At 37.2% G+C, this 16,639-nt stretch overlaps 1 protein-coding gene across 4 annotated transcripts in view; it reads right to left on the reverse strand.

Annotated features, from left to right (window-relative positions):
* Positions 1-10,538: 10,538 nt before the first annotated feature.
* COL25A1 (collagen type XXV alpha 1 chain) overlaps positions 10,539-16,639 on the reverse strand; it is a 467,924-nt gene continuing 461,823 nt past the window's right edge. For all 4 annotated transcript variants that reach the window (XM_032400984.1, XM_032400983.1, XM_032400982.1 and 1 more), the window contains one exon: positions 10,539-15,759. In XM_032400984.1, coding sequence (XP_032256875.1) covers positions 15,757-15,759 — 3 coding nt within the window. In that variant the 3' untranslated portion in view covers positions 10,539-15,756. The remainder of the gene's footprint in view (positions 15,760-16,639) is intronic.

Consider the following 16,639-nt stretch of genomic DNA (forward strand, 5'->3'; position numbering starts at 1 on the left):
GTGGATTGCTTAAATTCATGCCACTTGCCTCAAAGGACCTTGAACAAGAGCATTTTCTTGGTTCATTGCAAACCTATCACTGGTATTAGAAAGCAGCTCAAGGGCATATGAGGAAGGGTCATCACCTCTGTGGAGGAAGCATCACCTGTGTTACTTACTGACTTGTTGCTGTAATTCGGAGCTAAATAGATTTTAGTCAAGTATCTTAAGAGTCAGTATCTTTAAGAGAACACAACTATATGCGGAGTTGCTAGGGAGTTATATGACAGAAGAAAGAGTGCTGCAGTGATCTGTGATGATATTTTTCTGAGTTTACTTTTACTGAGTGTCAATAAAGTTCTGCACTATTGAACTTAAACAGGAAGAGACTGGTCATGAAAAGCCCATTATCCTAAGCTAGGTGTTAATAATCTCTTTGTCTTTGCTAATATTATAATATGCCGCATTGTGCCAGGCTTGTAGCACAAAGCATCAGGGTTATATATGTGTTCTGGCATGTGGAACTGCCTGAGAAAGACCCTTGGAGTTCTAGCTTGTCCAGTGATTGAACTAGACTGTGAAAATGTCGCAAAATGCCTCTATTTTAATGGCTCTTAATACAGCTGTCTTTTGATTCCTTCCCTCTAATTGCTCCTTCCTGAGAGTCCCGTATCTCTCTCCTGTTAATAGTTCACTATCTTTACGCAAGGAAACGTGCTAAGTGTCTTGGGAGGTGGTGACATTCACTATTTTTGAACTCAAGGTATTAGAAGAAAACTACTGTGGTATTATTCACAGTAGCCAAGATACGGAAATAACCTAAGTATTGTCAGTGGATGAATGGATGAAGAAAAAATATACATCATGGAATATTATTCAGCCTTAAAAAGGAAAGAAACCCTGCCATTTGGAAAACATGGTTGAACCCGGAAGATGTCATGCTAAGGGAAAGAAGCCAGATACAGAAGGACAAATACTACATGATTTCACTATATGTGGAATCTAAAACAGGTGAACTCTTAAAAGCAGAGAGTAAAATGGTGCTTGTCAGGGGCTGGGGGTTGAGGGAAATGGGGAGATGTTGGTCAAGGGGCACAAAGTTTCAGTTATGCAGAATGAATAAGTTCTGGAGACCTGATGTACAGCATGGTGACTATAGTCAATACTATATTGTATACTTGAATTTTTTTTTGGTGGAACAAAATATATTTTATTTCAATGATACTGGTACAGTAAGGCCCAGAAAAGCCATGGGGTTGTATACGTGAAATGTGCTGAGAGAGTAGATCTTAAGTATTTTCACCACTTTCACACACATGAAATGGCCACTATGTGAGGTGATGGAAATGTTAATTAGCTTGATGGTGGCGATCATTTCACAATCTACATGCACACCGAAACATCACATTGTGCACGTAAAATGTATACACTTTTTATTTGTCAATTATACCTCAGTAAAGCTGGGGACACAAGAAGAAAACTGCATAGATCCCATATTAGCTTTCCTTTCACGACTGGTGCTTAGGCCTGTGTACATGGGGTATACAGGAGGTTTGGGGACAGTAAAATAGTCACGGAAATTCAAGAAAAAGCATTAAGTTTTTAAGAACAAATGGCTCATGTTCCCAATATAGAATGAAACCTTCTTATCACTGCAAACTTTCCACTATGATAACAGATATGCAGAGCTTTTGTTCTGAAGAGAAGAAAAGAATAGCTAGGGGTGTAAAGAGTACTTATCAGTGGAATTAATTTATTATTAATTAGCTTAGTGTAATTATAATTAATTATTAATGGAATGATTATTGTCCTTCATCACATAAGGAGTCTTGTCATCTCAGAGTTGGAGGAAATGGTAAAAGCACCAAGTCCCTGCCAGAGGGCAGAGCAGTGAAGCTGGAAGGTGGTAGAGCTTTCCAGGGCTGTAACATTTGTCCTGCATTGAAATCCTTGCTCGGTCACTTACTGACTGGATAACCAGTGATCCAACTTCTCTGAGTCTCAGCTTTTTTTATTTATAGAAGGAGACTAATAGTTATTTGTCAGTGTTATGCGGAGTCAGTGTGCCAGTATATAATAGTAGTATCCTGTCACACGCTCTCTCCGGAAATCCTCAAATAGCTTAAAACAAAACAATACAATCAGAAAGAGCTTCCCAGTTTAAATCAATAAAAACAATAAAAACCACACATCATAATATTTTGAAGATAAATAGAAGCCAATGCATATTTAAGTATTAGCATAATGCAAAGAATTTCAAGTATTCTTAGTAGTATAGCATGTGAAACATGGGATGGGAATAGCATTTTTGCTTTATCTAAAAATATCAATGCTGTTAACTACTTAAAATTTTTAGAACATGTCAATACTACAAAATCTGATAATTTGTAGTTTCTTTAGGTTTATCTATATACACAATCAAATAACCTGTGAATAATGGCAGTGTGGTAAGCAGAATAATGACCACCCCCCCGCAAAAATGTCTATGTCCTAGTTCCTAGAAACTATGGATATGGTATGCTATATGCTGAAAGAGAATTGAAGTGGAAGAAAAATTAAGTTTGCTAATCAACTAACCTTAAACTAAGGAGATTATCCTAGATTATCCAAGTGAGATAAATGTAATCACAAGTGGCCTTAAAAGAAGGAGAGGGAGGTGGAAGTGGGAGAACCAGAGAGGTGATAACATCAGAAGGACCTGGTTTGATGTTGCTGGTTTTGAAGACAGAAGAAGGAGCCGAGGAATGCAGGCAGCCACTAGAAGCTGGAAAAGGCAAGGATACTGATTCTCCCCTAGAGTCTTCAGAGAGGAATGTTGCCCTGCCAGCAACTTGATTTTAGCTCAGGGAGATCCATTTAGGAGTTCTGAAATATGGAACTGTAAGATAAGATATTTGTGTTGTTTCAAGCCACTAACTTTTGGTAATTTGTTACAGAGGTCATAGAAAATGAATACAGGCAGTTTTGTTTCTTTCTTTTCAACCCTTTTACTTTATTTTTTCTTTTCTGATTGCATTGGCTGACACTTTCAATACAATATTTAATAAAAGTGGTGATATTAAATATCCATTTCTTGTCTTGATTTTAAAGGGAATGTTTTAACTTTTTGCTATTAAGAAAGATGTTTGTAGATTGTGGTGATGGCTTCATGAATGTATACGTATCTCCAAACTAATCAAGTTATAAACATTAAATATATGCAGCTTTTTTAAAAAAGATTTTATTTATTTATTTGACAGAGAGAGACACAGCGAGAGAGGGAACACAAGCAGGGGGAGTGGGAGAGGGAGAAGCAGGCTCCCCGCTGAGCAAGGAGCCTGACGTGGGGCTCGATCCCAGGACCCTGGGATCATGACCTGAGCCGAACGCAGACGCTTAACTGACTGAGCCACCCAGGCGCCCCATATGCAGCTTTTTGTATGTCAATCATACCTTAATTAAGTGGTTTTTAGAAAAGACAGATGTTTACTGTATCAGGTTAAGGAACTCCATTCCATTTCAATTTTTATCAGGAGTACCTATTAAATTTCATCAAGTGCTATATCTTTATTTCCCCTTTTTAATGTTTTATATTTCTGCCCCTTTTTTTCTATCAAGAGCGTAATATAATTAGGCTTTCTTCCCTTTCTTGTATTTTTGGGAAAGTTGGTGAGCTAGGGAGGAAAACAGTTTTTTCAAAATTAATAAATCCTTTAGCTCTGAAAGTAGAAAAGATACCTTTATTGTGGTGGCGTTCTCAGAGCAGCACCAAAATTGTTAGATGAATGAAAGAAGAGAAGTGAGAGCTAATATGGCAATAAGTTATGCACTGTAAATTATGGGTAGTAAGTTTAAAACAGCAAATAGTGCAAAATATGTGGCTAAAATTTATCCAAAGATAAATTCTTTTGTCAAACATCTTCCCCAGTTTTCCCACTATCACTTGCTTTTGTGTGTGATTGTTTTTATTTTCTGAATGGAGGCAGAATTGTCCAGGAAACTCCATGGTTATTGAACCCCAACATGCCTAAGATATTTGCTACTTTGTCCATCTACCAATGTTTCAGCCACAGGTGGAGTCAACAACTATTTCTTCCACAATCTGACCATTTCAGTATTCCTACTTTTTCAATCAGTGACTTGACATATTGGCTCAATATAAATATGGCTCACCTTCTTTCCCTTTTCTCATGTTCCAACCTCCCCTTTAATTTGCAAGTACAAACTCATAATTTAGCAAGAGAAGTTCATTTCTGGTTGATTGCCTATTATGTACTCTGCTGAAACACATTTCCCAAATGGAACTTTATTACTCTTGGATCTTGTCATTGCCCTTGAATGACGAATTTGGGTCAACACTGAAATCAAGTTCCAATCCAAGCTGAGAAATGAATCCTAGTACATTTTAGGGTGGAGATATGAGAGGGGATTGAAGGTAGCAATGGGGAGTGGAAAAGGGTGCCAAATAATGAGGCGTTACCACTGGAGACAGCTTTGCATAGAGTCACTCTTTGGAAGAACGCCTGTGACAGGAGCATAGCCTGCATACCTGAGCTATGGCAGGTTTTGAGTGAATAGGTCAAATAATGCTGTACAGCAGCAGTGTCCAAACTGTTCTATGGAAACTGTATCTTTTATCCCTTTCCTAGACATTCCAGTTCATATTCTTACATTTAATGACCTTATTTGTGGAATACCCCCTACTATTTCGTAGTACATCTGTTATCTGGAGAATATAATTTGGACCAAAAAGAGTGAGGAATAGTTCCTCTAAGTCTGTTTTGCTGTCACTATTTAGTGTTGATACTATAATTAGAAAGAGAATAGAAAGAGGAAAATGCGTATAGAATTATGTCCTTTGTAACAAGGGATTCCTTGTTATCATGTTTGGAACAAGGGGATAGTCACACCAATTTTAACATGAATTATATGCTTACTGTTGTATTGCATAGTCTCACACTCAGTTATTTATATTATCCTTGGATAGCTTGTTCTGCATTCCTTTGGGTAATTGCTTTCACTCATATGTTTATTCAACAAATATTTATTGAGTGTCAACTATATGCCAGGCATCGTGCTGGAATGAAGGACATAAGAGCAAACAACAAAGATATACCTCTCTCTTTATGAAGCAAAACCATGTCAAAAGTGCTATGATAAATGACATACAAGATGCAAAGGGAGCAGAGAGGAGAGATGCCTAATCAAGACCTGAGGATCTAGAGAAGTTTCCCCAGAGCTAGCAATGTCTAAGCTGAGACTTGAAAAATTGTCAGGAGTTAGGGAGATAAAGTGGATTTTTAGTTTAAAAAAAAAAAAAAGATGAAGAAGTGGCAGAGATAAGACCTGGAAGTGATGGAGAAGGGCCTGGTTGAAGAACTGAAAAATAAGTACAGGCTGTCTAGATAAAGTGCAGGGGAGAGAATGATGAGGGGTAAGCCTGGAGAAGTAGATATGGGCTGAGTATAGAGGACCTTGTAAATCAAAACAGGAAGTCTGAAATTTATTCTGAGAGAAGCAGAGTTTCCATTTAAAGAGTTTTAAGCAGGGAAAGATCATTCTGGCTATTGTGTAAGGTAAGACCAACTACAGTTGATCCTTGAACAACACAGATCTGAACTGCATGAGTCGACTTCATGTGGAATTTTTAAAATATAAATACAGAACTGTAAATATATTTTCTTTTCATTAAGATTTTCTTAACATTTCCTTTTCTCTAGCTTCCTTTATTGTGTATATACACAGTCTATAAGATATATAACAGACAAAATATGTGTTAAGTGTTTATGTTATTGGTAAGCCTTCTGGTCAACAGTAGGCTATCTGTAGTTGAGTTTTGGAGGAGTCAAAAGTAATTCACAGATTTTCCACTATCCGGAGGTTGGTACCTCTAAGTCATGCATTGTTCAAGGATCAAGTGTATTATAAGATTTGCTACTAAAGTAATACTGGTAAGAGATACAAGTTACCTGGTTCTCACCACGGAAATGCTATGAAGATGATAGGTCTGGTATATATTGAGCCAGGAGAATCAGTTGGCCATGGGGAGAAACTGGGGATGGTGAGGGAGAGGGTTGAGTCAGATATCACGGGTAAGTTTTGGTGTTGCCAACAATGTGAGTGGTGATCCCACTCCCTGAGATATGGAGCACAGGAGGGAGAACACGGTCAGGAGGCAAAGGGCAAGTTTCGTTCTGCACATACTGAGTTTGAGGTGCACATCTGGAAGTATGCAGATGCAATCAAAACTGGAGTTTGGAGAGAGATTGGGGCATATTGATGGTAACTTAATTTGTAGGACTTTAGAAGTTTACTACGGGAGAGTGTAGTTAGGTGGACTGGTGGGGCAGGGCTTATCGGTGGATTGAGGAGTTAATGGGTGGTGAAGAAGTGGGTAGGCTGGGTATATAACCAACCTCCAAGCTCTGAAGGGGAGGCAGCAAAGAGAGAGGGCAGCAGCTAAAGGGGTACATGGCGTTGAGGAAAAGCTTTTATAAAAATAGAAGATACCTGAATACATTTAAATGTGATTGGGATGGAGTCTGAAGAGAATAAGTTGGTGTAACAGAACAAGATCCCTGCAAAGCCTGGGGTGGAAGTGGAGCATCTGGAACAGAGGTTAGCCTTAAGTGGGAAGAGTGACATTATTTTCTATCATAATAGAAGTGAAGAAAGAGATTAACGGTAAAGATATGGGCACATTTTCGGTCTTGGTGGAAGGATTTGAGGGAGTCTCTTTTGTGGATTGTTTTTCTTCTGTGCATGCAAGACCAGACACAGAGAGCAAGAAGGGTGGAGATTAGAGAAGAGGGGGAGAAGTTTGAATTGCCCATCTTCACTAGGGAAACACGGATTGTTCGTTGTTGGTAGTTGTTGAATGCACAGGTGAATTTGAAGACTTTGAATTTATGGTGAGAACAATCTGTATTCCCATGTGATTTTCTCCCATGACACTAAGCAAACTAGATCAGGTAAAGAAATAAAGATGGACAGATGGGTTATTATAGGAGTTGGCTTTTCTCAAGTGGGCGAATGGAAGAACAATTAGATAATGGAGTTATTGGCATCAGTGCAGATGAAAATTTGAATTGTGTAACCTAAGTTCAAGAAGAGAGGCAGTGGACTTGCGTGGGACCTAGTAGGGAGGGAGGGGGCTGAGAGATAAAGGGAACGGAAGTTGTGTAGGATTCCAGAACAGATATAGTGGGAGTTTTGGGGTGGGAAGTTCTGGCAGGGTAAGAGAGAGGGCTCAGAGTGAGATGTTTCAATATATTATTCCCAGAGTTGGAACAGTTCCAGGAATTGACAAAATCAGTGTGTCAGAGGAGGGGGTGGCAGAACTGAAGGTGCAAAAAGTCATTAAAAATGAGATTTGAGGAGATAATGGACTAATGTGTGGGTTACACTGCCCATGTTGACATTGAAGTCACCTGTGGTGATAGCAGCACCAACAGTGAAGAAGATCACCATGAACAGGGTGCCAAAGTCTTCAGTGAATGTAGGGGAATGCCTAGGGGCCAGCAGACACTGTATTGAGGAGAAGTAGAGTGTGGGGAAAAGATAGTCATATGAGCCTCAAAGAAGTAGGGCTTTGTATCATATGGATGGAGGATTAATTGTCTGTTACTGGCAATGAGGAGCATTGTGGATGCTCAACTTTCTTTCCATCCTAAAGGTATGTGAGGGCTGTTGGAGAATTAGCAGCTTCTACTTGAGAGAATTGCTGAAGAGCAAGCTGAGATTTAGTTGATATTGATGATGAGAGAAAATTTCCAAAAATGATTCACAACAAAAGGAAGGTTGTGACCCTCATATTAATGCCACCAACATTCCATTAAGATAGACTAGACTAACAGTCCTTCTCAAAGAGTGGACCCTGGACCAAAAGCATTATCACTACTGAGGACATTGTTAGAAATATAAATTCTGAAGTCCAATCTCAGACCTATTGATTCAGAAACTCAGGGGGTGGGGCCAGCAACGTGTGTTTTCAGAAACTTTCCAGGGGAGTATGATGAATGCTGAAGTTTGAGAGTTCCTGAACTAGATCTAGCTTCCTAATATGGAGGGGCAATGGAAAAATAAGAAACACAAATTGAGAGAAAGAAGATTTAGAAGGTAAACATTTGATATTTAAATGGTTGACAAACCAAGTGTACCGCACAAAAGTTCAAATAGTCCCATAACAAAACCATGGTTCCCAGCTTCACCGCCTGCTCTATAGCCCTCAGCAATCATGTGTTTCCTGCTGTTTGCTCCTAATCTCCGTAGAGGTAATTCAAATCCTCTCCACCTTCTTTAAACTTTGAATCCTCTCTAGCCACTTATTAGATGACACTGCACCTACTTCATACATATTTTTAATTTAGACTTGAAAAAGATTTTTTCTTTATTTTAAGAATCTTTAGTTTAAGAACTACTTGGAATGCTAGGAATTCGCTGTGTGGACTGCTTTACTCAATGTGTATATTGATAAAATTCGTAAGTCCGAATGAGTTTTGTTGTTGCAACTTTTGTCATTCACTTAAAAATATTTATTGGGGGGTACCTGGGTGGCTCAGTTGGCTAAGTGTCTGACTCTTGATCTCAGCTCAGGTCTTGACCTCAGGGTCACGAGTTTGAGCCCTGCATTGGGCTCCACATTGGGTGTGGAGCCTACTTAAAAAAAAAATTTTTTTTATTGGGAACATCCCATGCGTTGGGTTCATGTTTGGCTCACCATCTAGTGGAGGAGACAGATAAACATATACTTATTAACAATTGGATATGTGGTTTAGGTGACAAGTAAAATTATTGGAGCAGAGAGGTGGAGCATCTAAAGTTGGCAGGAAGGGGTTTTTAGTAAGTTGATGTGTGTATTGAGTGTTGGAAGAGCAAGAGTCTTTTAGATGGATAGTGGGGATGGGAAGGGAGACAGTTTCTGGCCTAGAGAGCAGCCAGAGGGATCTTCAAATAGTTTAAGATGGAAAACCTTTGGGTGAGAGTTTCTGACCAGCAAGACATGATGTTATAAAGTGAGGTAGAGTGTGAGCCCAAAAGGCTCTTGTTGTATACCAAAGTAAGTACCTGCATGATAATGGGGGACTACTGGAAGATTTTAAGCAAGCAAATGGCATGATTAATATTCTCCTGAAGAGCTGTTCTCAGTGGTTTTTGGCACATACACTTGGCTTACACTGAGGAACATTATAAAAATCTGCTGTTATGTTCATTATAGGGATGCCCTAAAAGACAGGATTTTGTATAAGAAATCTCACATAAGTAATTTCTTACCAATCAGCTTTGATTCTTTTGAGAAAGTACTGTGGTATATTTTCACTTTATGGATGATGTAAACATGTTACTGACTTATTTCTCTTTTTTCCATGAACACTGTGAAGCTCAGAGCCATAAAACTTTAAATCTTATATCCTTTCATCACAACTTTCTTTGTGATCTTGAACTTGGTTTAGACATAGTTTTCTTGGTTATTTTTAAACTTACATATTTTACTTTCTTTATAAGCATTCTTTTAATTTGCCTCAAATTCTATGTGAAATGAAATGGGAGGATGAACTCACAAGTCAATAAGACATGGCCATATGTGCTTTCTTTGAATCATCACCTTCAGGGTGACACAGAGTTTGAGGTGGAGAGGAGGTGGTTATTAGAGGCAGGGAGGCCAACTAGAAGGCTTTTCTAAAAGTCCAAGGGAAAAATGGGGGGAGGGGAGATGAACCAAGGCAATAGTAATGGGGATGAAAAAAAGGGGGAAGTGGATCTGAGAGACATTTAGGAGGTAGAATTGAAGGGATTGGTAATGGATTAGATGCTATGTGAGGGATCGGGTCGGTGACGAGAAGTAGGCAGTGTCCAGAATGGTTCGGAAATTTCTACCATGTTTGCTTAGATGGCAGGTGGGGATCGTATGTTCACTCTAATATGAAGTCTGGAAGAGAACCAGGTGTGTAGGTGAAGGTGATAAGCTATGTGGGTACATGCCCATCACAGTTGGTCTGGAAGTTGGAAGGAAATCTGTGATGGAGATAAAAACTTGGATTTCTTGGGAATGAACAGGCTTTCCTAGAGTGTGTCAGAGAAGAGCAAAAGCAAAGGAAGGATGCAGGTCAGAGTTCTGAGGGTCACGATTTAACAAGCAGGGAGAGGAGGTAGAACTGGCAAAGGAAAATGAGGAAGAAAAATAGGAGGAAATGACGAGGAGAGGGACATGGGGACTAAAGAGAAGGGTGTTTAAGAGGATAGCTGTGGACAACTACATCTGGTGGTGCTGGTGAGGGCAGGAAAGACGAGGACTGGGAAGTATGCTCTTTTAGTTAGGACTGGGAAACAACTGGTGACTTTCGTGGAGGCACTCAGTCGTTCATCATTCAATACATTTACGTGATTACTATGTACTGCATTTTACTCACACAATGATTGATTCGATGTGGTAGAGCTAAGAGTCAGTTGGTATAAGGAAGCTTAATTCACCAAAATGGAGAATCCTGGAAAAAAAAGTGAGTTTGGAAGGGAAGCCCGACCTAGAGGCATAACCTAATAAACAGAAAGTGCTAGTTGTTGTTGTTGTTGTTGTTGTTTTAATAGAAAATCACCATAGCTAGTTATGTGCACTAAGTTGAACGGTGACATTACAGTATGGTAGAAGAATAGAACAAAATTTTTTATGGACTGTGTTTAAATCAGAGAAAACAGGCCCAGGTGTTCATGAACATCAATAAAGCTTTATAACAATACAATTCATTACCATAGTTTGGATTAATATTGTAATAATTACACACTTTTTACATTATGAAAATAAGTCATAAATAGTGTAAAAATAATTCTGAAGATCAACTTCTCACAAACTAGGAACCCTGAAAACAAGTTAAAAAAGCAAATAAAAACAAATTAGAAACTGAACACAATGCGATTATCTCCAAACTGCACATCAAAAACCGCACGTCTTTTGATTCAGCACTGTCAGCTGGAGAAATTATAACAAAATTGAAATAAGAAGTCAAACAGGGAGAATTCAATCTTTCAATTATGTACACTATTGAGAAAATCAGGTTTGTGCCATATTTACAGTGATAAGACACAACACATTCTTAGAATAATCAATTACATGAGACTGGCCCACAAAACGTTAAGAAAAATATGCAGTGTAATGCTTGCCAAAATATTTTTTTTTTGCATTTTCCTCTTATTTTGTATTTATGTGATTTTTTGGCAATATAAAAATAGCTGCACGTAGAGATGAACTTTAAAATGTAAAAAATACAAATAAAAATATAATATTTTCTAATGGAAAATCAGATACATACATCTTTTTAAAATGTTATTAAGTTGCATGAAACATTTACAACAGTATAAAGAATATTCACATAAATGTCAACAATAGGTAAGACATTCTTTTGTGAATCCAATTTATTAATATTTCTGAAATACGTGAGAATATCTACCACATTTTGAGAAATGTTAGTAATTTATTGATAAATCAAACATAACAGGTCAGGTTGAAAAAGTCTTCCTATTCCCCAAAGGACAGTTCTGTCAATAAAGCAGCATAGGGAATCTTATGCATTAAACACATTTAAAAAATCAGAAATGCCATTAAAATGTTTCAGTATTGGATTAGCAAAACAAAATCCACCAAAAGTTTAAGTTGGAAGCTTATCTCTGCTATGGCATAAAGTAAATCTAGCCAATATGAAAATATATCCAAAAAGTGGGAAAAAGTAGGGATGGAAGGTCCTCACATTTTAAAATAATTTTAGGTATGTTAATTCCACTAGAAATGATTTTTTAATTGCCAGAATCATATGTGCTTATTCTTAATTATTATTTTTGAGAACATAAGATTAGATTGATATGGACTTGATTTTTCAGAGACAGCAGAGTTTTTTTTGTTTGTTTTGGTAGAAATTAAAAAAGTTCACTTTAGTAACATTAATTATTAATGTAACTTGGTTATGAAGACAGAGAAAAACAAGATTTCAAATATCAATCTTTGCATGTTCCTATGATTGCTTATTAGAAGATTAAAACACCGCCCGCCATTCAAGCATAACTTATTTCTGGGTAAGATAATATATAGTGCCAAAAAAAAAAAAAAAAGGATGAAAAGCAGTATTAGCTTTTTATGGTACAATAGTAACATAAAAAAAAATTGGAAAATTAAGCACATTTTTTAAGTGATAAAAACATAAGATACTGGACAATTTTTCCATAGGTCTTGAATGCTGTTCTGACCATTTTCCAAACTAGCAGATATATGTATGCATTGTAGACAGAGGACCTGTAACATGAACTACGGATGCATACGTTCTTACTGTCCCATCAGAACATCATGCACAGAAAGTAAATTCAAGAACAGACTTTTTTGTTTTTGGTAGAAATCCTAGATATTCTTATGTTTTCTATAAAATCAAACAAGAAAGAAAAATCCTCCAAGACAGCTTCTTATAATGAAAATGAAAGCTAGAAAAAAAATTGGGGCATATTTGTGTGTCAGGTACTCTATGAATGTGTTAGACTTCTCTAACATTGGTTTTGTCAGACTTAATCAAATGAAATAAGCTAAAATATGAGGAAGAAAGTTGATAAAGGCATATGGTACATGAAATGAACATGAAATAAAAGGATCCATGATCCAAGTAAACACACATCATCTATAGGTACACTGTTTTGTTTTACATTAGGAAAGACTGGTCATTGAACCATATTACAGCAAATTCATGAACTTTAAAAATAAAATCACACACTAACAGTTTAGGAATGCTATTAAACAGAAAAATGAAATTATCCATAGTAGAGTTGCATTGTTCATAAAGAAAAAAAATGCATTAGCACCAACATGAATGGAAAACAATTGTAAAGCTAAAACACATACCAATTTGGCATCCTTAAAAGATGCTTATCAGAAATAGAAGTAGCTCTTGACTTATTTCCAATGTGTCTTTCATGTATTTTTTTCTCAATCCTCTACCCAATAATACAAATTAAGGGTTGAAATCTTGAAGAAAAATAGATATCTGCCAACACATATACCAGCAGACATAAGTTATTAGTTCATTCAGCAATTATTTGAGGATTCTCTATATTGATGACAAAATAGATGGCTGGAAATACTTTAGTAACCAAAAGTTTAAGATTATTCATGGTGGTTAAGACCTAATAATTCCACTGAACAAAGAGAAGTACTATCATCTCTTTGTTTTTCCCAAGGAAATAATTGTAACAGGCGTCTACAGCTTCTTTTGCTCATAGAATAAAAATCAATGTTGTCCTATCAGTTGTAGAGCAAAAAACCCAGTATACACATAGGACAGAAGAGTATTCTTAAGGGGCTATGTTCAAAAAAATTTTTGTGTGTGTGTATAAAGTGTTTCTCTTTGATGTTGAGGTATTTTGTTTTGAAGCTGCGCAAGTTTTCAATAGTGATTCATCTCAATACCTCTTAGAAAGAGAGATAGAAAGAAATATAGCCACCAGATTTTTCTCAAGACACAGCTGTTTGTTTTCCTGAAGAGACAGTAGTTCTACCTGCTTTGGTTCATGTTTCCAAACCATGTAAGACAAATTGTTTCAGACATTGAACAATACATTTTCCTAACCATGTGAAACAAGAGATGGTTGGAAAAGGAAGGCCCTCTATCGTTTTAAAAATGCTGAACTGGCTTCAAGTGTGGAATGTTACTAGAAATGTTACCAATTAGATTGATCTAATAATTTGGACATCTTTCCAATCTCAAAAATTATTAGAAATAAAAAGGCATTTTGTATAATTGAACATTTGGTTATACAATATGAAAGAGATCACAAGCATCTTAGGATCTTTGTCTTATAGTCATATCTTAACTGTTGTCACCACAAGCCAGTGATGAGCTAATTTCCCCTCTAGTGGTGAAAATTTATGAATGGAACTAGAAATTTTCCCACAAAATGGCATTAAGTCAGGAGAGAAAGTATATTGTCCTATGGGCTGAAAGAGAGACTACTCCTCATTGATGGTGTTTCTCCTAATGTAACCCTTCCACTCAGAATAAGCATTTCAAAACATATTACCAACTCTTTACTGTGCAAAGAAATGCTCAGTCTAATACAATTAAGTAAGTTTTGAGCAAATAGATGAAAAAATACTCTATGGCAACTATATTTCACAGCTTTCTGACACACAGATTTGGTCTGTGCATAAGACAAACATTTAGAAATGTAAAAAAAGATAAAAAAATCTAAATATGGACAAAACTTAGATCTAAATAGAATGATAAGAAATAGAAAAGAGTTAATACTATCAAATGTGACCAAATCTTGACTTAACTGATGATCACTATGTAAGTTACAGTCATCATATGAAAAAAAAGTCAAAAAGTACTCAAGAAATTGCTTAACTTTGACTGAACTGAGAGTGGAGTTTCTTTTATAGTCTCTTCGATTATTCAGAACAAGAGAGAAGTTAGTAAAAAGTCATCTTGACTATTGCTACCAAGTTATTAGGATTTGAAGACTTTAAAAAAAAATTGTTCAAAACAAATGTGACAAAAACTGAAACAAATCTTTTCTTAATATTCCCCGGGACTAGAAAAGAAAAGCATAAAAAAGAATGAAAAATATCTTTCTGTTTCTAGAACTTTGTAGAAAATGTTTGAAATGGGTTGGATCTTGGAAGGAAGGAGAGCATCAGCTTCAATAGAGGTTGTAGGGTGAGCTCCCCTACAATTTCAGAAGAGGATATTTCAGCCAACCTATTCTCAGGAGTGGTACCCCTTCTCTTTGGTGGGATGTACGCATCCTTTGTCTGTGGAACAGGGGCTGCCATTCCAAGAATCTCCTACCCAAAAGAAGTGCTATATGCCTCTGTCAGTTTCCAAAAGCACCCATATTAACACTTGTTGGAATACAGTTTATTTTTTTTTAAAGTCTGTTGTTCTGGGTGCCCGCATGTGTAAACTTCTTTCCTACTTGGTCACAGGAGAGACAGTGCAGGATGCCGAACCGGTCCTCTTCCCTTATCTTCACTGTCAAGGGCAGCCCAAGGAAAAATAGTGGCGGCAACCCGCTCAGCCCCTTGATATTTCAACCAAGGTGGCCATGTGAGCCCGCAATACTGGAAGCTGGAGGTCTGCAGTTGGGACTGCAACTCCCTCAAAATACAAGACCATTTGTGTGTATGCTCTCCGCCACCTTATCTCTTTTTGGCAATAAGCCATGGTGTAACCCCCTTGAGATGACAAAAGAAATAAAAGCTCAGATGTGATCAAAGGACTCATTAAGTGGCATGCTAGCATCTGAATGACAAGCAGGCTTGGCACACGGTCATGCTTTGTTAGTCAGTTTCAGAGGGTGGTGTGGGCACAAATCAATGCTAACAGTGAAGGTGAGTAGGGATGCGATGATAAACTTTAAAATCAGTTAGTTAGTATGGTACATTTTCATAGTTTTGAGTCCATATTTGGTCACAATTTCATGTAAACTATTTCATGGCACTTTTTGTCCATGCAATTAACAAGCCCAAAGTCAGAAAAGAGCAAGAACAATCATTCTGTATCACTGATGTGTCCATTTAAATACATATCTTTACATAAGATAAAGAGATGCTGATTTATATTTTTTTTGCAGGCTTCTCACTGGTTTCACATATTGCCCAATTTCAGATGTAAGTGGAGAAAAGATGGACATGTGTACTACTGCAAACAGGAAGAAGCAGCTATATGTAAACATATCTCAGACTTGTAAAATCTGCAATTCGATTTTCAACTATAAATATAAAAAGTGGACCCTTATATATACAACTTCATGCTCGGAAGGTTAGATTCATCACTGCAGAAAAACAAACAACAGAAAGACATACATAGGATTAGTGGTCTAGAATAAAAATTCCAAAGTAACATTTATTTTAAGAAAACTGGTAGAACCCTGAATATAGTTTTGTTTTTTTTTTTAATTAATGAGCCGAGTGATGTGTGTCCCAAACATTGCTTTTCTAAAACTCCAGGGTGTTATTAAAATTTCCATCCTGGGTTCAACCCACATTTTTCTTTGGCCACTGAGAAGTTTGTGGTATTTTTCTCAGTAATGATTCTGGGAAAGCAGAAAATTAGGATTTTATCACATATGTACCATAATTAAGATACATGTCCTATACTTATATGAGGGTTCTAGAGCGGAGGGGGGTGGGAGGATGGGTTAGCCTGGTGCTGGGTATTGAGGAGGGCACGTTCTGCATGGAGCACTGGGTGTTATGCACAAACAATGAATCATGGAACACTACATCTAAAACTAATGATGTAATGTATGGGGATTAACATAACAATAAAAAAATTTTTAAAAAAAAGGAGAAGGAAGGGAAAAATGAAGCGGGGGGGGAATCGGAGGGGGAGATGAACCATGAGAGACTATGGACTCTGAGAAACAAACTGAGGGTTCTAGAGGGGAGAGGGTGGAGGGATGGGTTAGCCTGGTGGTGGGTATTAAGGAGGGCACGTACTGAATGGAGCACTGGGTGTTATACGAAAACAATGGATCGTGGATCACCACATCAAAAACCAATGATGTATTGTATGGTGACTAACATAACATAATAAAATGAAATTTTTTAAAAAATTAAAAAAAAAAAGCCACTGGGGAAGAGGCTGAGGATTCTGCCCTCAGTGGTACTGCTTACTTCACCAACCTGACTATGATACTACTCTCCTTCGGC

This window comes from Phoca vitulina, unplaced genomic scaffold, assembly GCF_004348235.1.
Source record: "Phoca vitulina isolate PV1807 unplaced genomic scaffold, GSC_HSeal_1.0 scaffold3, whole genome shotgun sequence".
In the NCBI taxonomy this organism is placed as follows: domain Eukaryota; kingdom Metazoa; phylum Chordata; class Mammalia; order Carnivora; family Phocidae; genus Phoca; species Phoca vitulina.